Source organism: Sinohyriopsis cumingii, unplaced genomic scaffold (genome assembly GCF_028554795.1).
Source record: "Sinohyriopsis cumingii isolate HCF-2022 unplaced genomic scaffold, ASM2855479v2 utg001437l, whole genome shotgun sequence".
Taxonomy (NCBI): domain Eukaryota; kingdom Metazoa; phylum Mollusca; class Bivalvia; order Unionida; family Unionidae; genus Sinohyriopsis; species Sinohyriopsis cumingii.
In genome coordinates, this window is record NW_028315999.1 from 1,249,315 (window position 1) to 1,273,527 (window position 24,213).

The window sequence follows — 24,213 nt, forward strand, 5'->3', positions numbered from 1 at the left end:
TAGCACAGGAAGCTGCTATAACAAATCTAGTGCAGGAAGTTGCTAATATAAATCCAGCACAGAATGTTGCTAATACAAATTTAGCAAATACAAGTTTTGTTTCAGGTAGTGGTCTTCGTTTTAGACGATATTATTAGTAATAAATGTTCGCACAAGTGTCAAATGAAGTATTTGATATGGACGAGCCAGTAGGTAGGGACACATCAGTGCGAGATTTTCAGTATTTCTCGTACGATGTAGTTGAGCCAGATTCAAGAAATCGGAAGGAAATTCAAGTCCACGATACAACAAGATATTTTCTTCCATCTGAGGCGTATATCGAATTTGTTGGAAAAATTGTAAAGGCAGCTGATGGTACCAACTACGATGCAAATTTTGGTGTTGGTTTTGTCAATAATGGTATCATGGCATTATTCAAGAATGCCACTTACATGATTGATGGAAGAGAGATTGAATCAATTACGAACAACGTTGATATAGCAACGACTATCATAGGTCTAGCAAGATACTCGGATGATTTTACCAGATCAGCCGGTCCTAGTATGATGTTTGCCAAGGATAATTCCAACTACCCTGAACATTTACCATTTGATATTGGTAGACCGGTAGACCCCGCTGGCCAACCCGCTGATGTTCATTCAGTGATGATTGCCCCCAATGGCAATTACAATCTTGGATTTGCCATAAGAAAAAATATGTTGAAGGGAGCTGAACGAAAATTCTCCTGTGCAATTCCATTATCTCATATTTTTGGATTTTGCAGACATTTCAGAAAAGTTATTTACGGAGCGAAGCATACGATATCTTTCGTTCGAGATGCCAATGATGACAGAGCCATTTGGAGAGATCCTGGTGATCTTGGTAAAGTTGTCCTTGAAAAAATTACCTTGTGGATGCCAGCAATAGTTCCATCGATGATCATAGAAGAAAAATTACTGTCGTTTATGAATCAAGGAGGAAAATCCATCATGTCTTGGTTGACAACAATGACTGACTCCAACGAAAATGTTAATTTGGACGGAATTTTTACTTGGCGAATTGCTTCACAGCAAGGCTCTTCCGCACCTAGACATATCTTTGTTGCTCTGCAAAGCATGATCAGAGACGATCAATTACATAGTAACATGATATTCGATCGATTAGAGGCAACAAATGTATCGTTGAGAATAAATGGCCAACAGGAGCCATCCGAGGAAATAGCCATCGATTTTGAGAACAATTCGACGGCACGCGCGTATCATCGATTATTAAGTTTTATGGGACGTGATCAAAATATTGATACCGGATTGCAAATATCACAGTTAGATTTTAATACTCTCTATCCCATCTATTACTTTTCCCTGGAACATCTCGATTTGGTAAAGCAGTCTGTCGTTGATATTCATTTCAAAGCCAGAATTAACACGGGAGGACCGGCAAGAGCAATCGCAGTTATTCTTAGTGATAGAACAATGATCCTAGAAGGTATTAGTGGTAGAATGAGAGTTATCGACGCACCCGTAGAAAACATGTAATAAATTCTAAATTTAGATTAAGTGATTATTAATATGCCATACGATCACGTCAGCGTAACTCTGACTCCCGGTCAGGTGAAAAAACTTCATGCAGCAACAACAGCACGACGAGGTTTAAGTTTAACCTTAAAAAGTAATCAACTTCACGGTGGACCTAACAAACTATCGTTAACTAAAAATCAACACGGACATTTCACCAGAGCCAGATCAGCAAATACTGGTATTCGCTTGAATCTCTCGATAGGTGCAATCAGAGATATGATCAAAGTAGGTGGTATTTTTCCTTTATTCGCCGCTATTCCAGGATTAATAGCTGCAGCGGCCCCCATGATTGCAAAGGCAGTAGGATTAGGTGCACTTGGAGGGATAGGTAACGTATTAGGAAGAAAGGTCGTCGGAGGAAGATATCGTAAAAAAAAGGGAGGGTTTATCTCCCCCTTCTCTCTTCTCGCAAAATTGATGCAGCCGCAACAAGGATCAGGACTTTACCTAAGACGACCCCCATACGGATCCGGTCTAAGTCGAGTCTACCAGCCTCAAATTTAGATTTAATAAGTGAAGCAAAAAAAAAGAAAATAAAATTTTTCAGAGGCGTATTTATGCGAGATCAACTACCGGACAAACCAAATTCAACCGAGACAGGAATAATAAATCTCGATAAAAATTCCGGTCCTGGCACTCACTGGGTTGCGTATGCGATTAATCCTCGCGAAATCATCTATTTCGATTCATACGGATTAGCACCGCCGAATGAATTTATCAAATATGTGTCAAAATTAAAACTTCCGGTTTGGTATTCAACACTTCCAACACAAACATTAGCAGATCCACCAATATGCGGCCGGGAGACAATTAACGTCCTTGATGCAATTTCAAAATCATCTCGTCCTTTTCGCAAAATTTTATTTGAATATACCGTAGATAAATATCATGGTTGACATTTACGGTAGGTCTCTCTTTAGGAAAGAAAAAAAAGATGCAGTCGACATCGATACATCAAAGTTTGCAACCAAGAGCGATATTAACAATCTTTTATCGCTGTCAGAAGTTGATCCTGGCGAAGTTGCTGTATTTCAAAATACCGAAGGGCGATTACAAACTAGCAACGTCAAAATAACTGATATAATTAAGCGAGACGAATACCACGATCACATTAGTCAATTTACTCGCCAATCGGAGATGGTATTAAAATCTGTTGCTGATATCGCCGATATTATAGCGAAGTTACCCCTGAAGGCCGATAAAGCATTACACGACGATCTTCAGGATAGAATGACAAAAAGACTTAACAGGTTAAATAACGACCTTAAAAAACTTGACGATGTTTTAGATAAATTTAGCAAAAAATTTGACGAGAATATAAAAACATCCATTGATACTTCCTCCGCATCAGATAAGAAAGCCGATGACGATCTTAGCGAGAAAATAAAAAAAATCAACGAGGAAATTACTAATATTCTTGCCGAAATTAACGAAGTAAATATCTCGATGAGTCAGAAAATCGATAAAACATCAATCGACGATCTCAACAAAAAAATAAAAAAAATCAACGAGGAAATTACTAATATTCTTGCCAAAATTAACGAAGTAAATATCTCGATGGGTCAGAAACCATCGATCGACGATCTCAACAAAAAAATCAACGAGGAAATTACTAATATTCTTGCCAAAATTAATGAAGTAAATATCTCGATGGGTCAGAAACCATCGATCGACGATCTCAACAAAAAAATCAACGAGGAAATTATTAAACTCGGCAATGTTGTTGTTCCTGAATTTACCAAGGGGATTAACGTGATGCAAGGACAAATAAAATCCATCAACGATGAAATTAACGCGGTACGTGAATTGGCGCGTCAAAAGTTAGATACATCAACGTACGATGGAGAAATTCGAGATTTAAACACGAAACTTCTTGCTGCAATAGCAAAGATTGATCAATCCGCCGATAAAACTGGTCACGCCACTGACGTAAAGCAATTAGGTAAGGAAATTATCGAAATAACCACAAAAATATCGTCAATGAACCTTGGAAAATTATCGCGAATTTCGATACCGGATGGGGTAGAAACAAAAAATCTTACCTGCAGTGTGCCACTTGTGGTAAAAATATATTATGATCAATGGACACCTGAGAATAACACATTTAAATTCACCGCGCCAATTACTGGCGTATATCGAGGATATATTATCATATCGCAAAAATTCAATGTAATAATTGACGATGATTATGAGGATTTTAATGAATATAGTCCTGGTTTTTTTATTACTACTATATTTGAAAATCAAATAAAAATCTTTAGGCTAGAACCGCAAGTTAGAGATATTATGTTTGCTGATTATCAAGTAATTTTCGAATATTTATCTGGAATTGTCTCAATTAATTAAATAAATAACTAATAAATGAACGCATCGGATTACCGTTATAATCAGGCGAGATCATGGCAGGATTCACTAAAAAAACAAATAGACGATTATCAAACAAAAATAAATAAATACCAGCGCAAATTAGTTATCATTGATGTTGCAGTGTACGCAGTATCTGCTGTGGTCGCTGGTGCAGGAATAATTCTATCCGCGGTAACAATGATAGCGCCAATTGCAGCAACAATAATAATATCGTCAACAACAGCAATCGCGGGTGTTCTTAATATCATCGCGAAAAAGATATCCTCGTGCACAAGTGAAAAGTTATCTTCGTACAAAAGTAAACTAACTAAAGTTAGTGACGCGTACTCGAAGTTATCATTGTTACTTTCTGAAAGTCTCAACGATGGTATTATATCCGATCTAGAATTTTCTTCAATGATCAGTATTTACTCGGAGATTGAACAAATGAATATTAATAATGTCCGAGTTAGCCCAGATCGTGACAAACACGACACCGCCGACAACAACGTTAATATCGTTAAGTTCAACGAAACCCGAGTTTAGTATTAATTTCTCAACACCAATTAGCGTCAACGAAATTGCATTAACACAATTGCGCGTCTACAATAGCTGGCCTAATGTTAGATCGAAATCATTTGGTAATTTGATGCCAAATAATTCACTTGTTTTTGCAAATAAAAATAAAACCGATGGAACACCCGATTGGATCGTCGTTGGTATACCAACGGGCAGTTATGAAATTGATCAGCTGAATAATGAGTTTACCACTAGAATATCAAATTTAACCGGCGATGCTACTCCGGGAATAAAGATATCTTCACATGATCCAACACTATCGTCAATGATAGAAGTGAAATCACCGTACGTGGTAGATATTTACCAATCATCGATCAGGAATATATTAGGTTGGCCCGAGGTCGCACCTCTGATAAAACCAAAGAAATCGGATGTTATTATTCCAGGTTGGTATGATGAAACCCTTCCAGAACTACCGGAACCAAAAAAGGAAGATTTTACAACCGACGAAGGATGGTATGGAGATATCAAACACAAACCTTTGATCCACAGCGCCATCAATCTCATGAATAACCACAAATTTAACCTGGTAATGTTCGCTTTCACTTTTATTAACGAAAGAATTCTCTCATGGTTGCCTCTTCCTAAAATCCCCCCAGATGTGAAAATCTTCGACGCTACCCACATTAACAGGATAATAGCCCCCATAGACGGTATCTTGGTAAGAAGAACTCTAGACGAGTTTATTCAAGAACACGAATTACAATTAAATTTATTGCGCGGATCATTTCATGAATGCATCCTAAATAAATCTGGTTCATGTAGCGAAATTATAAAGCACGTGAAAATTTTAAATCAACTTGCGAATGATATTGAATATTATCATGATATGTTTATTCAGGCGATAGTCGACGATATATCAATTGCCGAATATGTTCTTCCTATTAGCAAATTCGAGTTGATCAAGAACTCGGGTGAGAAACAAAAATTCATGAGAGTATTTGAATTAACCGAGGAAACACTGCCAAATTTCAAATTTCCTAATTCTGATTTTGATGCGATGAGAAAATCCGTCACTGATACCATCGATGATTTATTTCCGAAATTACATGCCGCATGGACCAAAAAAATACATTCAGAATTGATTCTTAAACACAATAACGATCCTGACAAAGGTGGACGACATATATCGCCGGGTATCGTTAATATAACGGAAGTTATCGCGATTTATCTTCACGCGGATGTTGTCGAGGGTAGTTACAACGTGGATTCGTCAGAGTCAAATCAAGCCCATCAGGGTTTTATATTGTATTCATTTTCACCTAGCGCATCTCCTGGTTTTTTGATAATAAAAGAACCAATGAATCCGTTTTACCTGCGATGTCATAATCGATTATTGACAAGAATAAATTTCAAACTAACGGATCAGAAAGGAAATTTACTTGATATACGAGGAGAAACTGTAAGTATCAATCTTTTGGTGAAATCGTGAGAATCTCTGATTTTTAAATCGCAAGTGAGATTTTCCAAATCTGTATCCCAGAAATATTTCTGGGGGAAAAAAATAAATAAAATCCAGGAGAATTTTCAAAAAATTAATCTTTTTTTTTTGTTTTGCGGAGATATTCAATTATTCTTCATCGATTTCCGAATCAAATATTATTGGGATATAAGAAAATTCGATCCAATTGCCGAGATTATATGAAAATGTAGCGTGGATTATTTTTTCTGCCGCTCGCCGCACCGATGCTGAACTAATATTATAATATTTCGCAGCTGATTTCATCGATTCGAAAGCGATCTCCTCACCTGTTTCTCGATTTATCGATTTAACCGCCTTAGCTGGTCGCCGTCCGCTACTGGTATTACCAAATCTTGCATTTTCACTCGGAGTTACCGCGCGAAGATTAGAAAGTTTGTTGTTAAGTTTATTTCCGTCAATGTGGTCGATAACCAAATTATCCTTGATGATTCCATGAAAACACTCGAATATAAATCTGTGAGAAAGATAATTTATTCTTTTATTCTCGTTGAAGTTACACGCCAAATACCCCGAATTACAAACATTACCGAGATGATACTTTGTTTTGATATTTCTGATATTACCATCGGCAGATGCTTCGTAATTCTTAATGGTAGGATGAGATCTATACTCGTGTGAGATTTTCATTGCAGGGATCGTTGATTTGTGATTCATATACAATATTCTCTTTGTTTAAATCATAATTTGCTTTGAAACGATTAATATAATCTTCTTCACATTTTATCACTGACGAGGATCTTTTTTCATAATATCTTCGTAACTCACGATATTTTTTCCCTCCACAGGAGAAACACAATCGTGTCTTTCCTCGAATACCAACTTGGCAAACTAAACATCGTTGTGGTCCTTTGTTGCCTCGTCGAATTTCGTATATGTGAGCGCCACAATATTCACCTCTGCAGGATTTGTTACATGATTTTGTTGATCCGACTGTTATCCACGCGCATTGCTTCATTATATTTAGATATTTGTCTAAAATATAATAATGGATTTATTTGATCTTGATGAGGCAGAATATATCATTCCTGAAGTTGATAGTGCGAAGAAGGAATTTTTTGATGATGGAGCGATTCATGTTTGGTCAACTTGGAAAACTAACTTTGTTGATGCTACGATGAATCTGGAGCGAGCGAAAAAGATAATCGAACATATAAAAAACTCACACAAAGAAGAGAGATTTATTTTCGGAATAAAATTTATTGCACAAATGCCCGATGACATTTGGATTATTCGTGATAAACGAGATCCGGTACGCGGTGGTAAGAAAAATGTTGTTCTTGATAAAAATTCGAAACCAGGATTGCTACTAGGGATTGATGGTCCTTATTATGCTAGGGCGTATCCTTCTAGTGCTGTTGTTTATGGAATTTATCGGCTGAATAATAATCCTGATGTGAAAAATCTACCTGCGATGAGGGAATCTCCGATAATAAACTGCGTGGCTGAGCGAGTTATCGAGCACATGAAAAATGCTCGTCGCGGATCTGGTCTGACTCAATTGAGATTGGATAAAATTAATTCATGGGCAAAGACAGTTGTTGATGGCGCATCGATTGATGATGTTGCTGCGTTAAGCAAGAAACTTAAATTTCCTATCACGGTTAAAACACTATCGGGTGAAATATTATATTCATCGCCGTATAATTCTCGAGGAACACCAATCGAAATTGTTGATCATAATTCACATGCGTGGAGTCAGTCGGTAATGATATTCCCGCGAGATCGTGTTGTTAAGTTTTATCCCGTGGAATCCAAAGATAGTTCCGATGCAATGTTTAGGTTTATCAAACTATTAGCCAAGTCCGATCCAATATCGATTTGGTTATTTTCTAGCGAAGAAAGATACGATCAATTTATCTTACCACGCGGAGATATTTACCGAGATGAAATATTACATGAAGCGATGAGAAATATCGCGGAGAAGTATTCGTCAAATCCAGATCGATTACTGACAAATTGCTTTACTGTTCCGTCTGTTGCTGCTCATGCTGCCAGAGAAAGAAATTCGTGGAAACCTACAAGAAATGAATTTCTCAATGATATTCAACTTAGTTGTATCGAATACGGCCATGGAGGATTATGGAATACCAAATATTATTTCGAGGATATGATTTCCGTTGATATGAGCGCATGCTATCCTGGAAGTTTCCTTGGGTATGGTGATTGTGCAAATTACTTTGCTAAATTTGGCCATCCCACCAACGAGATGACTAGAGTTGCAATTAACGGACCGTTACCCGATTTTGTCATAACAGGATTCGCTCATGTTACTTCATTCGAACTTGCTGAAAATTTGCATAAAATTTGTTATATTTGGTTTGGTCGGCATTTATCTCAACGCAGATGGGTCCCTACGGTATTGTTGAGATATATGTTGGATTCGTCGATGTTAATATCGTTGACGGTAAGTGAAGCAATTATATCGTATAGAAAGCAGACCGAGGTGTGGTTGCCGACAGATTGTGAGAACGCGAAAGATATTGGAAGAAAAATAATTGGTAAATTTACTCAAGGAGGATCAGTTGATCATAAGCATAGACACGCTAGGTTATTTATCAATGATGCTGAGATGGATTTTATTATTGCCGATACGGTGTCAAGAGGAATATTTTGCAACAGAGAAAATATTATTATTGATGGAACGAAGTTGGGTACAGTGATAACTTATCTCGATGGAGAATCCGCGCAGTATACTCATTTAAGATCATCAATGCTCGCTTATGTGAGTATTAATTTGTTGTCGATGATAAATAAATTTTCTGATATCGCGGTAAGGGTTGCAACGGATTCATTTTATATCAATAAGAAATTTCAATGTAGATTGGAAAATTTAATCACCGATGGTTCCTGGGGAACTTGGAGAATAAAAAACGAGGATATTCTAGATTATTGTGAGGACGCGGATGTAGAAGATTGCGATAAATTTCATAAAGATAAATGCGATGAAGTATCAACAGCAGTATCTGCGTTTGATCCAATTTCACGAAACAAATTCGTTTACCTAAATGGTCCTGGCGGTAGTGGTAAAACAACACGAGCAATAAACTTATTTTCAAAATCTGATATGATCGTGTTGACTCCAACTCACAGGTTAGCGCGAGAAATAAAACAACGTGGCGTTAATTCTTGTACGTATCATAGTTATTTCAAGTATAGCGGTGGATTGTGGGATTCAGCTCGAATGGGAAATAAATATATCAACAAGATTATAATATTTGATGAAATTTGCACGGTAAATTTAGTTATACTAAAATTATTCCTGAGTTGGCTAGAAGAAAAAAATATTGCAGTAATAATGTGCGGCGATCATGGTCAACCTGATCCTATTGATGGTGAATCTCCTCACAGGTGGCTTAGAAATTTTGTAGATTATTATGAAGAAATTGACGCTGATTATAGATCTAATGATATTTTACTGACCGAGTTTAAAAAAATGATTCGATTGCAACCTAATAAATTTCAATGTGATGTGATGAGAAAAATAATCGACGAAACTTCGATGGATAATTTTCTAACTTTGTGGCGTCCTGATCATCTGATCGTTGCTAGCAGAAAAATTATTCGTGATAATATTCAAGAAATACTATTTAAGCTTCACTGTGATAAATTTCCAACGTTGCAGGTGCCGTTGTGCTATAGGCCCGCTGATACTAGAAAACAAAATATTAATGTTACTTTGCCGTGCGGAGAAGAAAAAATATTAGTTTTAAATGATATTATTTTCGTTGATATTAATCTTGTCAATGATGCGATAAACGCAGAAAAATCACCATGGAAACTCGGGTACGCAACAACGATTCACTCATCACAGGGATTGACAGTAGATGGCCAAGTTTGGATTGTCGATGATAGAATTTCCTGGTCAAATTTAGTTTATCTAGCAGTTTCTCGAGTAAGAAAATTATCTCAGTTAGGTAGAATTAAATTTCACATTAACGACGATGGTGGTAATTGAGTATCCTTTGGAATTATTTGTAATTCCTCCTTGGTAAATCCGCGTTGTGGCGCTAGTGAATCTAGAAAATAAATCGCTGGCCTTCCTGATGATCTTGTTACAGCTGATATTTTATGTGTCGTAACACTCCAGTTTGGATCAGTTGCTCTTTTTCTGCCACCCTCGGCTTCTCCCTCCTTGTATAAATATCTTACAATAACATTACCTAGCACAGGCGGAATTGTGGAACTTCGCTTTAGTGGTATTTTTGTTTTTGTAATTGCAATTGCGGGCTTCATTGCTATTGTTCGTGTTACTTCGTTATTTAGCGCGTTAATCACGTGAGGTAATCTTGTTACCCAATCGCGAGATCGTTTATCTTGAATAAATTCTCTCGCGTACTGATATCCGAATAATCGTTCTGCAAGAGTTTTATTGAATCTCTCAACGATAGCTTGATTGTGATGAACACCTACAATACCGCGACGGATTTTAACATTATTCTTTTTCATCAGTGAAGTAACCGCACCGAGGAATTCTCGTCCTGGATCAACCTGGAGAAGCTTCGGCCATGTTAATGGAGATCGTGAATAAATTTCGCTAAACGCCTTAGCAATATCTGTTGCTGTTTTATTCGATAACGGTTCCGCTTCCTTGTACCTACTTGCAATATCAACAACCGTCATAACATATTTGTATATAACTCCGTCAACGGTATCGTAAGGAAGAAACATAAGATCAGCCTGATGGACTTCATTAGGGACGCTGACAGAGAAACTCGCATATGATATTTTCTTAGGCGGAGGAAGATAAATTTGCCAAACTGCTTGCCTCGATAGCCACGATTCAGCGACAGATTGCTTTACTTTTGCTGCCTTAGCAAGTTTGTCTATTGCTGATTTTCCTCGCCAAAATCCTCGCGGAGAATAATATATTTGCTCCATTATAAATTACCAGCACCTAGTACTAATTTACCTTTCATCGCGCCTTTTATTAACCAAGTTGCCAATTTCTCTTTGAAATTTTTATCAGGAATAGCATCTATTGCGTGAATTAATTTAATATCAGCGAGATGTCTTTGTTGTAAATCTCCGCTGCGATATGCAAGATCGTGATAGTAGCATGCGTTATCGATGGCGTTTACTGGATCCTCACCAGGATTTGGTTGATTATTATCGTTAAGTCTTATATCTAGCCTTGTACCAGGTCCGCAGTAATTATATCCTGGTAAATGTTTCTCTCCGGGATATTTCGCCCAGGGAGTTCCAGGTAGATTTGTTAAGGAGGTTGCAATATCTCCTCCGGTTCTACTTTTTTTTTTACAAATCTAAACTTAATTGTCTTGCAAACTTCACATTCTCCCTTGATTGCATTTCTGTTGTTGCGTGTAACGACTTCGATTGGATTTAGCGTAGCAGTTCGAGTGCGACACTTAACACAATATGAATCCATAATATTCTAATAACATGAATGTAATTGATTTTTCAGCCACAAAAAAACGCGAGCAAGTAAAACATATCGCGTCATTACCAAATTCGATTAGAATGATAATCATTGGCCCGTCGGGATCTGGAAAAACACAATTGTTGCTAAATTTGATTATGCGATGGTTAAAATGGGATAAATTGTATTTGGTTGCGCCATCCGTTGATGATCAGCGATGTTATAAAGTACTAAAGGAATTTAGCGATAATACTGAGGATGGCACAATAGAATTTATAACGGATATTAATGAAACTCCATCAGTGGAAAATTTAGACGGTGATACTAATAATCTTGTTGTTTTCGATGATGTGATGCTAGACAAGCAAACCAACCCAGCTAGGATATTCTCGCGTGGCCGACACAAGAACACCGATGTGATTTACGTGACGCAGCGATATACGCAAATTCCGAAGGTAATTAGAGATAATTGTAATATTTTATCGGTATTCAATGGCGTTGATACTCACACGCTAAGGAATATTCATCAAACTTGGTGCAACGGCGACATGGATATAAATAAGTTTAAAAATTTCTTCAGTCACGCTCAGGCAACACCGCACGGATTTGTCACGATTAATCTTCATGATCCACGTAGTAGGTATCGAGTCGGTCTTGATCAAATTTACTCATAAAATTGCAACCCACCATAATTCATTATGGCACAAACAAATTTTACAATACCCCCCCTAAATTTTGTTGTTTTTTTTTATGCCTGAAAATGCATCTTGGGTTGAAATTTTGCGGATTAATTTGCGTAGGAGGCGTTATTTCTGCTTTCTGAGGCTTCTACGGAGAAATGTTTGGTGGGAGGGTTAAATTTATCTGAGCCACCTGGTCTGTACGCCCTCCCTGCTGCTCACATACTGCTGTTAAGTAGTGGATACATACATTCGGTGCAGTTGGTAGAATATTGCTGTATTCAATCGGCATGTTTCCATATTTTAAACATATTTTATCATGCAAGACAATTATGTGACTTAAAATAATGTGTGCTAGACTTACTACCTCTTCTGGTAGTCTATAGTGTTTTATTGTGCCTCGGATGCTTATTATTTTCAAAGCGGCAACAAATGATGTGGTTTGTATGCTTATGTTACAAAACAAAATAACCCAAACTGACCTAGCTTACAGAAAAATCACAATACATACACTTTTCACACTTCGTCGAGTTCTTCTAGGAAGGTTATATCATTGAGATGAAACATAAAAAGTTCCCTGTCCCTGAATTATTTGCAAAGCAGAATTATTTAATAATTAAGTACGAAATGGAAGCATTTATAGATTACAAACTCATCATTAAAGATTTTTGCAATATTTTCAGCACTTTGAGTTTGCATAAAGCATATGTTCTGATTTTCATTACAGTTTCTTCAGGACAAATGGGAGGAAGCACGTGTTACAACTGTTATGAGAAGGTGGAAAGAAAGCTTGGATCTGTGTTTGCTAGATACGGAAGTTTGGTTGCCAGACATCCTTGGAAGTTTATAATGGTTACCATCTTACTGAATGGGCTACTGTCTATTGGAATGATCCGTATGCAGGTGGAAACTGACGTAACAACTGTCTATACCCCCATCAACAGCGAAGCAAACAAGGACAGTGAACGTGTCAAAGCCTTATTTCCAGATCTATCTGGGTCAGACTTTGTCGGTTTACAACAAATGCCTGATCTCGGTCGCCAAGCCGAAATAATTATTCGAGCGATATCAGGTAACGTTCTCGATCGCATCATCCTCGGTGAAGTGGAGAGGATATATAAATACGTCAGAGAAATCAGCATTGATAAGAATGGTGTTAGCATAAATTATACGGATATTTGCGCCAGAAATAGATTCAGTTGTGCAGTTGAGGGGGACTTCTTCTTTTCTCCTGAGTTTCTGTCGGCAGTTGGAGCTGATAATATCACATTTCCATATTTCTACCACCAGACGTTTGGCCCTATATATTATGAGACTTTGGTGGGAGCTTTTACTTGTAATAGAACACACTTGACGTCGGCACAAATGTTGCGTCTTCGGTTCAACATAAGAACAGATAGGTCAAATTCGGACACCATTTCATCCTGGGAAAATGAATTTGTTTCCAGAATAAAATCGTTTCCTTCCAGCACTGTTGAAATCACGTATATGCATTCTAAATCTATGGAGCAGGAACTTGATAAAAACATTTCTGGAGACATTATCCTTTTTTCTATTACCTTCACCCTCATGATTGCATACTCCTGTTTTGCCACGTTTACAGCGAGATGTGATGCAGTTGGCCAAAGAGCAAATCTTGGATATCCTGGGGTCATTGCTGCTGGTATTTCAATAGCGTCTTCGTTTGGAATTGTCAGCGCATGTGGAGTGAGTTTTGTCAGCATTGTGGGCGTGGTTCCATTTTTGATAATAGGTAGTGTATGTATTATATTATAAATATCCGTACTCGAAATTTATTGAAATTTAATGACAAGCACAACATTATTAAGTCAACAATGATGGACAGGTCTTTGGAAAAAATGTTTAAATATGGTACAATTATTGTTAGATGTCTAACATATTTACTTATTTTTTTTTATTAACTTCAACTCCCAATTTAATTTTTATTAAAGTAAATTGCATATTGCATGTGATTGTTGTCAAAATATTTATAATCTTAGAACTCCTCTGGTTTGTGATTCGGCATTTTGTCGAAACGATATTGGCAAAATTATCTGCCAATGTAATCTCAATTAAAAATCAAATATTCATAAGATTTAAGTAGTTTTGTTAAAGTATTTCTAGATGAGCTGCATAGATCCGATTATCTGATTGGCTATGTTAGAAATCCCGGGTGTAGCTCCTACTTTACAGGCACTTAGATTTTACATTTTCTGGTAACGAAGTATGTTGGCTTTTAAGTTAATGTAAATATTCACATATAAGCATTTTGGCGAAATTGAATTTACTATTTGTGGTAAGTTACTTCATTCTTGTATTTTTTTCTGATATTATTTTCTTCCGTTTTTTATTATTTTGCATTGACATGGAGACTGCAACGCTAAACCTATCCATTCTGCCCCTTCAATTAATCTTTCTAGCTATTCATCTGCAAAGTTGGAGAGACCTACTTATTAACATACGAAGAGGGTAGAACATAAACCATACGTTTCTTCCTGCTACGATCAAAGCACTTACTGATATATATATATATATATATATATATATATATATATATATATATATATATATATATATATATATATATATATATATATATATATATATATATATATATATATATATATATATATATATATATATTGATATACGTTTCTTATAAAAGCCTTTCATCAACTCTTCCATTGTAACTTTGTATTAATGTTCAATCAATGATATTTACAGGAGTACTTTAAGGTAGTATCAAGTGCTTAATATTTAATTGTTTTATAACGGATGGAGATTGCTAATGAATATATCATCCATAAAGGAGACTCCAAGCTAAGTGTACAAACCTATATAAAATAGTATTGTCATTCAAAAAGCAGATTCGAGACACCACTGAATGTGTTGTAGTAATTTTTTTGTTGATCTATAATTTTCTTATTACATACGTGTCTACATTTTCCCTTTTTGAATGAATATGTTTTAAACGCAGATGGCTAGAACAGTCGTTGCACTACACATCATACTGAAATAAAAATAAAGAACTGAAGACAGTGTACGATGCAAATAATAGTTATGAGAATGGTCTACAGAAATTAAAATTGTTACTTCACTCATTGTCAAGAGGCATTCTTTTCTCATATGCAGGTATTGGGGTGGATGATATGTTTATCCTACTCTCAGGACTTGCCGGAGTTCAGGACAAAAAAAGCGTGGAGGAAAAGATTGCCGAAACTATGCGAACAAGTGGGGTTGCCATCACCATTACTTCTGTTACAGATCTACTGGCTTTTGCCGCTGGAGCTTCCTCAGTCTTCTTGAGTGTCAGGAATTTTTGCATCTACACAGGTAAGAATTATTTTGTATACATCTAAATCGAGAGAAAAACAAAGAAATGATGTTGACCAATAACGGAGAACACATTTACGCTTATAAATGGTCTGTATAATTTTTTCGACACATTAATTTACAGGTTCGTGATGATAGTTTCAAGTATGAGTAATCATCCAGTAACGCCTTTAATCGAAATTTAAGAACCGCATCTCACGGCTATCAGCTTTAATGTTTTAATATGCTTCCTAACGACCTTGCTTTAAATAATGTTTCGTTCAGTATAAATTCTTCAGATATTGTCAGAATGCTCCAATTAATCATTTTCTCCCTTCTTGTTTTGATATATCAACAAAACAAATATTATAGCAATTGTGTTGGCCATATACTTAATTTTAAAGGAAATTTACTTTGATCTAAAGGAACTAATGCTGTAAAATAGCTACGAAAGCATTTTTATTTCTGATAATCATGTCGCTTCTTTTGATTCCATGATGTAGCAGTGGATAAGAAAGAAGGGTTTTAAATGCTTTATTGAGAAAATCAAGAATTGAAAGACCGTCTGTCGTTATTAGCAAGCTATAACTTAATATAATGCGCATTTATTTATGATTTATGTATTGAAAACTAGAGAAGGACGATGAATTGTGATAAAATGACAAATGAGAAAGTTTCTAATCTTAGACATACTAATTTGAATTTATTTTTCAGGCGTTGCAGTGATAATTTGCTACTTGAACCAAGCAACCCTTTTTGTTGCATGCCTGACATTGCATGAGCAACGTGTAGAATCCAAGAGGCATTGTATGACTTGCTTACCCGTGCTTACCAAACACGAAGCAAAGGAAAAAGGAAAGAGTGGACTTCACGTTATCTGCTGTACTGGATCCTCCCCTAAGTCGCGAACAGAAGCGGAAAGCTTTCTAGACAAATTTCCTGGTTGGTTAATTCCAAAAATAGTTCTTAAACGTCCTCTTAAAATTCTTATACTACTGATGTTTGCTGGTTATCTTGCTGTATCAATATATGGCGTCACAAAAATGAACCAAGGTCTGGAGTTAAAAAATTTGGTGTCTGAAAAGTCGTACTTTTATAAATATAGACAATGGCTTGATGACAATTTTAGAGAACTTACACCTGTGTCATTCGTTATTCCCGACACTTTTCTATATTCTAGCACTGCTACGCAAGATGCAGTTGGAACTCTTTTGAAAAATGCTAAGTCTAACCCCAGTATTAATGATAATTTTCAGATTAGTTGGTTATCTGCCTATAAGGAATCACCATTTTATAATGACTCTTCTGAAGATAATTTTGTAACTAATCTAGAATCACGATTCTTGACGTATCCACTTTATCAGCGGTTTAGAAATGATGTAAAAATAAACTCTGTATCTAAAAGAATCACTTCATCCAGATTTTATACAATGTCTGAAAACTTGAAGTCAACAACCGATCAGGGTCAATTAATGTTGGATATGCGCGATGTCGCTAAGTCCTCGTCATTATCACCATTCGCTTTTTCCCCTGCTTTTATTTTCTATGAACAGTATATCGCAGTTCTTCCACAAACTTTACAAACGGTAGGGATTGCAGTTGCAATAGTTTTCTTCGTTACCGTTTTGTTTATGCCACATCCCCTATTACTGATTTACGTGACGATCACTGTAGTTATGATAATGGTTGGAATCATAGGCTTTCTTCCGTTTCTCGGGTTAACATTAAGTACAATTACCATGATTCACATAATAATGAGTGTAGGGTTTTCAGTGGATTATGCTGCACACATTTGTCATGGTTTCATGGTTGCTGATGGCAATACTAGAGACGATAGGGTAAAGGAAGCTGTGATAAGATCGGGAGCTCCCATTTTCCATGGGGCAGCGTCATCTCTCCTTGGCGTTATAACCCTTGCTGCAGCTGCATCTTACATATTCTACTCGTTTTTTAGAGTAATGATCCTTGTAATTGTTTTTGGCTTAGCTCATGCCGTATTTTTCCTTCCCGTGATACTATCATTGATTGGCCCTCACAGAGTAATAGATACGGGTCAGGTACAGAGAAATACGCAATCTAGTGAGAATGCGAGAAGCACAGTTTGATTAACTTAGAAACATCAGCTGTTCTAAGAATAGATAGGGTGTTAAAAAGTGTGAATTAATTTTAGATAATTTATGTGTCAAATTTAAAATTTTCCTAAGAAAGCAAAACCTCTGCGTAAGGTATCCCAAAATATGAATTCAGTGTCCATATTATGTTTACATTTGCATAGTACTGTGTCCTATTTACTTTTGTTTTGTATATTATTCATATCAAACTTTGATCTTTCATATATGAATACAAACGATTGAATGTGGAGTTTTTAGTGCTAGATATACTACAAAACAACTCTCTACATTTCAAAAACACATTATCGTTACTACATAAAGATAGAATGTTTCCCGCTCACTCTCATCTAATCAGACACAGCATGTACAGATTCTAAATGAAAAGTAGTTTTAAACTCGAAGTACGGATCACTCAGTTAGCTTATATTTTTGTGATCCATGACAAATTAAATATTTAGAACTAGATGTGTTGTTAATGACTGTTTTACAAATTTACAATTCTTTTGTAAGCTTATATATTATAGAAACAAATAACATCTTCACCTGGTTTTCCTCTCTTTCTTAATCAGTTTCTGCTATAGTAGGAAAGTATTTTGAGTCACACACACAATCACACATACTCACGCATATTATTGTTGCATTGTTGATTCTCATATACATTATTTATGCTTCCTGTCATATCTGCTTTTGTTAGATGCTAAATAATATCTGTGATATTTTCATTGTTTTTTCTGAATCTAACAGTACCAGTAAAAATAAAGACTTGTATACAAAATCATATTTTTCTGTCTTTTTTCATTTATCTGTAATACACTGAGCGATAGTGTGAAAGAAGTATCCGTCTTGTCTCTTGACCCTGTTCACGCAAAATGATCTCTCGTCCGGAAGTTTAAGCGTTATTTCTTGCGTGATTTTTGTTTTATTAGAGTAATATGTTCTTAAAAGTTTCGTGTGTCTTTCTGTTAATATGGTTTTTTTAATTAACTTTGCTTTAAGAAATTGTAAGTCGATGCTTGATCCATACCGATATGTAACCACTATAAAAAAGAGATGATGAGAAAGAACTGAAGCCAGAGATTGACTTTTAAACTGCAAAGCACTTGCATTTTTGCAGAATGTGGCGGCTCGTCCTTTAAAACTACAAGTTTTTTTTTAATCTGATCGTCATCCTTTAATGTGTTGATACGTTCGCCATAGGGTACAGATTAATGCGTAGTACATTTTTAGCATGCTGCTTTTCTTCCGCTTATATATACGTAGTTTAGCCATCAGCTTGTTTTTGTAATTATCCTTGAAGAGAGAAGTATTAACTCCTTATTGGTAAAAAGGCGAATCAAATAGCAATTAGAAATACATTTGGACAATATTTTGTAATACCCTTAGAATATTTTAATAAAATGTATGTTTTAAATAGAGACTCTTTATACGGTCGATACTTTCTTTCATAAATTGCAGAAACGTGACAATGGCTGACGTCAATATCACTATTCTAGATTAATAAATCAACCGAAATGAAACGTTTATAACTGGTTCTTCTTTGCATATTATATTTATTGAGCTTGTTTCGCTGCACAATATTAGAATGTACATATAAAGTAAAATAATCAGAATAATACAATTGTTTACGTTCGGATGGTGAGCATGAACTTGCTGGAAGTTCAGTTGTTTTGTCATACTGGCTCAAAGTCGTAGTTTGAAGTCTTATAGAGACAATCATTAACACTCCCTGTACGCTCCATGCTATTATTATAATATGTAAAAAATGGATCTAATTAAAAATTAGAAATAAAACATGTCAGAAAATTAGCAATGTAATAAGTCACTTTGAGTAGCTGTTGTTATAAGACATCCTCTTTTTTATCCTGGTTGGGGAAAAAAAGACCTCATAAAGAACTCATACATTTTTCCATCGGGATAATAAGATACAATATGCGAAATTATTTTCGTATTGCATTTTTTCTTTCTCACCCGTCACCAGTTTTTAATTGTTGTATTCTTTATAAGCATTTTAATCACACACACACACACACACACACACACACATATAGTTTAACCATTAACATTGGCGTATGGACTAGGCTCGCAATAAATCGCTAGACTGCTTGGGCATGATTGATTTTTAACTGAGATAACGGTTAGAGACATAGAGAGATGAGATCAATTTGTTTTGAGATTAAGTCAGCGGCGTAACTACTGTAGTTGAATGTACAGCTGTGCTGCGGGGCCCAGCCGTCTTGGAGGCCCGACCCAACCAGGAGAAAAAGTAAGTGACAGTAAGGGGGGGGGGTGCTGTGGGGCCCGATGTGAGATAGTTACATCACTGGGTTCAATATAATATGTGCCATTTTTTAAAAGTGTCATAAAATGAGTTTTTTCTCCGGAATAGTTATTAATAAAGACGGAATAGAGAGAATTATTCTACCGTCAATTGGCATGCTATTTTGGGCGGTTAGATACTTTAATCCTGACTAGATAAGCTAAATAAGTGGAGTGTGCTTCAAAGGCGAAAAGTCAATGTTTTAGCTATTGACCCCCGAAAGTATCGTCAGTCTATAATTTTTCTGGGAAGCAATGAAGTTGAATCTGTGGAAAAATAGCAAATATCTTTTCTTGCTAAAATTATCCAAGACAGTGATTTCTGGAAGTTGAAGGAGAGTGAACTAACAAAAACAGAGATTCGGCTGCATCGCAAGAGCGAGTCTCAATAAGGCCCAAAGTATGGCCTCAACGGCATACAATATGTTCACTTATATATGTAGAATTATATGTTGAACTTACTCGTTTAAATTCATACTTCAATTATCCTAGATTTAGGCCTTAATTGTTTGCATTCATATGTCTTTAATGTTATATGATCATGAATCTTAAGAATTTCATATAATATTTTTAATTACATGCATTACTCCTGGTGCGAATTCTGAGAATATGACAATTTATCTTATATTACATGAATCATATATGCTAAGAACTGACTTTACTCTGTATGGAAATGTTATGTGTGCAGTTAAGTTGTGAATACATATTTCTTTAACCGAGAATTTGTACTCTTTAAGACCGATTTAGTTCAGTTAGTGATTTGCGATCCACAGCAGGAGTGTACGAGGAGTTTCTTAAGATGTCTTGTTATGTCATGTTTCCTTTCAGGAATGCTAACGTAGTCGCTAGGGAAATCTAAATTTCGTTTTATAGTAATAGTGTTTTGTGACTCATTTTTCAGGGTGCGACCTGACCCATACAAGTTTTAGTTTGTGTTGAATTACTATAAGATGATATCTCACCTTACAAGAGTGGGAATATTGTTCGACCCTAGAAGAAAGAAAAAATCTTGCAAGCATTTAAGTCGCATTTTTATTTATTTGAAGAAGAAAATAGTTCCATACCTGTACCGCACAGTCGGAATAGATAGCACACAGCCAAGTTACAGTTGACGACCCGAAGGGGGGAGGGGCTGGAGAGAGAGATTTTGATTTTTAATGTAGCTTTAACAATTTTTCAGTCATGTCGCTACGATGTCTGCAGTGTGGCAGTTTATAATGATGTCTAGTACTGGGGCATTTTGCTGCAGCCATGTAGCATGATGTCCCACCCAGTCGCATTATCTGACACCAGGCCGACCAGTCCTAACACTAACCTCTTAATGCTGAGCGCCAAGCGAGGCAGTGTAAATACTATTTTTGTAAGTCTTTAGTATGACTCGGCCGAGGATCGAACCCACGACCTCCCGCATCCGAAGCGGACGCCCTAACCACTAGGCCACCAGAACGGTGAGAGAGAGAGAGAGAGAGAGACTAGATATTGGCCTCTCACCAATAATGCTTGTGTACCGGAAGTAATTAATTTTATGGAAAATAGATTTGTGTGAATTATTTGTGTGAATTATTTTTCAGGGAGCGAATTGATCCATATTAGTCTTAATTTCTATTGAATTACAATAAGACGATATCTGACATTACAAGAGTGTGAATATTGTTCGACCCCAGAAGAGAAAAACCTGACAAGCTTTTAGGTTTCGCTTTATAGCTCAACATTGATACTACACAGTGAGAAAAGTGAGGAGAGAGAGAGAGAGAATAAAGTGATTACAGCAACGCTGACCTGACGCCAATATTAATTTTGAAAGGACCGATGGTTCACTCGAGTCTATGATGACCTTTGTCTTACCTGTATAAACATAACGGCAAATTTCATTTTTTTATAGCTTTGTAATCTCATTTCTAAGATAAACTGAATTATTAAAATGTCATGTTCAATTTCATTTTGTTTATATCATTGATTAAATTGTGATATTTTACACGATGAGTCTCGTAGGTTTTGTTCTTTATCTCTGCTCAGACCTCTGTATCTGTATGTTCTGTATCTCTGCTAAAACCATATTCTATCCGTTAATTTCATATTTTATTACTCACTTAATCCGGGCAATAACACCATGGTCGAACATCTCCTAGATAACGATATCCAAGCGAAAGCCTATACCAAATAGGACTCAGCACCCGTATAACAATGGCCATGAAGTGCGAAACTTTAGTTACGTAATAGAAATGATAATGAAAATGTTTAAGATATGTCAAACTGTTAACGATTTCAATGCACATACAAATTTTATTTGAAGTAGATTGAAGTAGATTATTTACATGTAAACAACGTTTATTTTCAAGTGTCATTGGTAGAGGGAAATGAAGACATGATACGTATTGCGTTTAAGTGTACTTATTTTTTAAAGCATCAAGATAATTGTAAATGCTGTCTTTGGACAAATTATAACATTACCTTTTTGAGCTCATGTACTGAGACAAAAGTTATATACTCAGTGACATTTGTTGAGAAAGACAACAAGACAATCGGTATACCCTTTTTTTCTTTACAAACAAAAGACAATATAGAAAGGATGATTTTAACAGATACAAATTATACGCTATGGAGAGTGGTAAGTTGTTATGGTTTTTACTTATTTTATAATTGTTCTGGAAGCTAAATGAAGCTTTCACCTATAGAATCATATTCATTTTTTGGTATATTGCATTAAGATGCATGCATGCAAAGTTCTCAAAATTCAGTGGACGGGTACATTACGGACATGCATATCAATCAGATAGTAAAGGTCAAATTTGGAGGTTTTCGATGATTTGTTAAATGGTAGTATATGACCTAGAAATTTATTTCACACATTTAAAAGTGTAAATATGTAAGAAATATTTTCTCAAAAAACAAAATGGGAGTAGTCAACACTGACCGGATTTGAAAGTATATGGTAAGTTTTCTTAAGCTCCAGAAACAAAATGTTAAGGCTTTTAGGCGGATTCCACCAGTTAACATATGAAAAAGATTAATAGTGCAAACATTATTTTCGAGGCATCTCTCTTGGGCTTAAGAAACGTTTTTGGCACACAGTGTCCTTCCATGCATATGCACATATCACTTGTATATACAAGTATAATTTTTCATAAATATGCAAGGCACTTTTAAATTAAAGTTTCTCTAGAAATTGATGAAAAAGAAGTGTAACAAGATAACCGGGTGGGATATTTCGGATTAACAACAGAACACGTTTTGACGACGCAGATATATGGTTTAATGTGGCGATTTATATGAGTAGTGGATTATGAAGATGTGTGCGTATTTATAATCCAAATATTGGATCTATTTAACATAAAAAACGCACAGTTTCAAAGATGGAAAAAATATACAAATAAATTTAGTTCAGTAACCCTAAAATACAGGATAAATGATTTCACAAATGATTCAATAATGGAAAGATGAATATAGTTCACTCAAATAGTAAACAATGTAAGTCTTTACACATAGTAAAAAATGTATTCGCTCAGGTAGCGAAATTATGACACTAAACAAGAACGGATATACAATCTATCCTTCCAGTCCTGAATAATACACTGGGTCTTACTAACCCAAAATTAGCATACAGCTAAAAATACATGTGTGGAGATGCACTCCGTCACCCGTGCACCTTATCCGCTCCACAGCTCCTCTGAATCAATTTCACAACCAATATAGACTCCGGACCCTCGGAATACTATGATCACTTGAAACATTAGACCCTCCGGACACTTGAAATATTAGACCCTCCGGACCCCCTAGTCCTTTGACGGCTCTACAGCTGGGTCACCTTAGTCCCTCTGGACACTCCGGACGCTAGACATTAGACGCTCCGGCACCTTAAACGCTCCGGACACACGGACGTTTCTACCCTCTGACAACACCGGACACCCCGGATATTCCTACCATCAAAAACACTCACTCACCTGAAAATATACCCGATACAGTGTACTAAACTTGATACAGACATAACGTAAGGACGTTATACATGGTAAGTTAAAAAGATTATATTATAATGGCAATTACAAAACAGAGGTTCAATAGTAAACCTAACCCTGCTTGATAAGACAATAGTAAACAATTCTTTTAAAAAATGTAGCTTTACATTACCAATATAAGTCCTGCACTACGTCGCAACAAGAATAAAAAATGCACGCATTATGGTATGTGAAGAAAACTATAACAAACATGCAAAGGCAAATATGGTAATACGCTAGTTATCACTTAAAACCCAAAACATTACCTACCCCTACAGCTGGAGTTGTGCGAATCCTTTTAGCAGGCCGCTTGCTGACAAAACCATTAGTATTGTAAAGGTCCTTTACATGTAGTAACGTATTTATACCTTTAGAATTTTCGTTATTCTTTATCAAAGGCACCTTGCACGTGTGGCACAGGACGAATCGTACTCACGATTTCGAAATACATAGACCATATT

The 24,213-nt window shown here is 36.0% G+C and overlaps 1 protein-coding gene across 1 annotated transcript; it reads left to right on the top strand.

The window, feature by feature from the left end:
- Positions 1–12,762: 12,762 nt before the first annotated feature.
- On the top strand, positions 12,763–17,438 carry LOC149772495 (patched domain-containing protein 3-like). Its single transcript, XM_089947705.1, has 3 exons — positions 12,763–13,774; positions 15,154–15,354; positions 16,048–17,438. The coding sequence occupies exons 1-3, from the start codon at positions 12,763–12,765 to the stop codon at positions 17,436–17,438; spliced, it is 2,604 nt and encodes an 867-aa protein (XP_089803831.1).
- Positions 17,439–24,213: the final 6,775 nt, after the last annotated feature.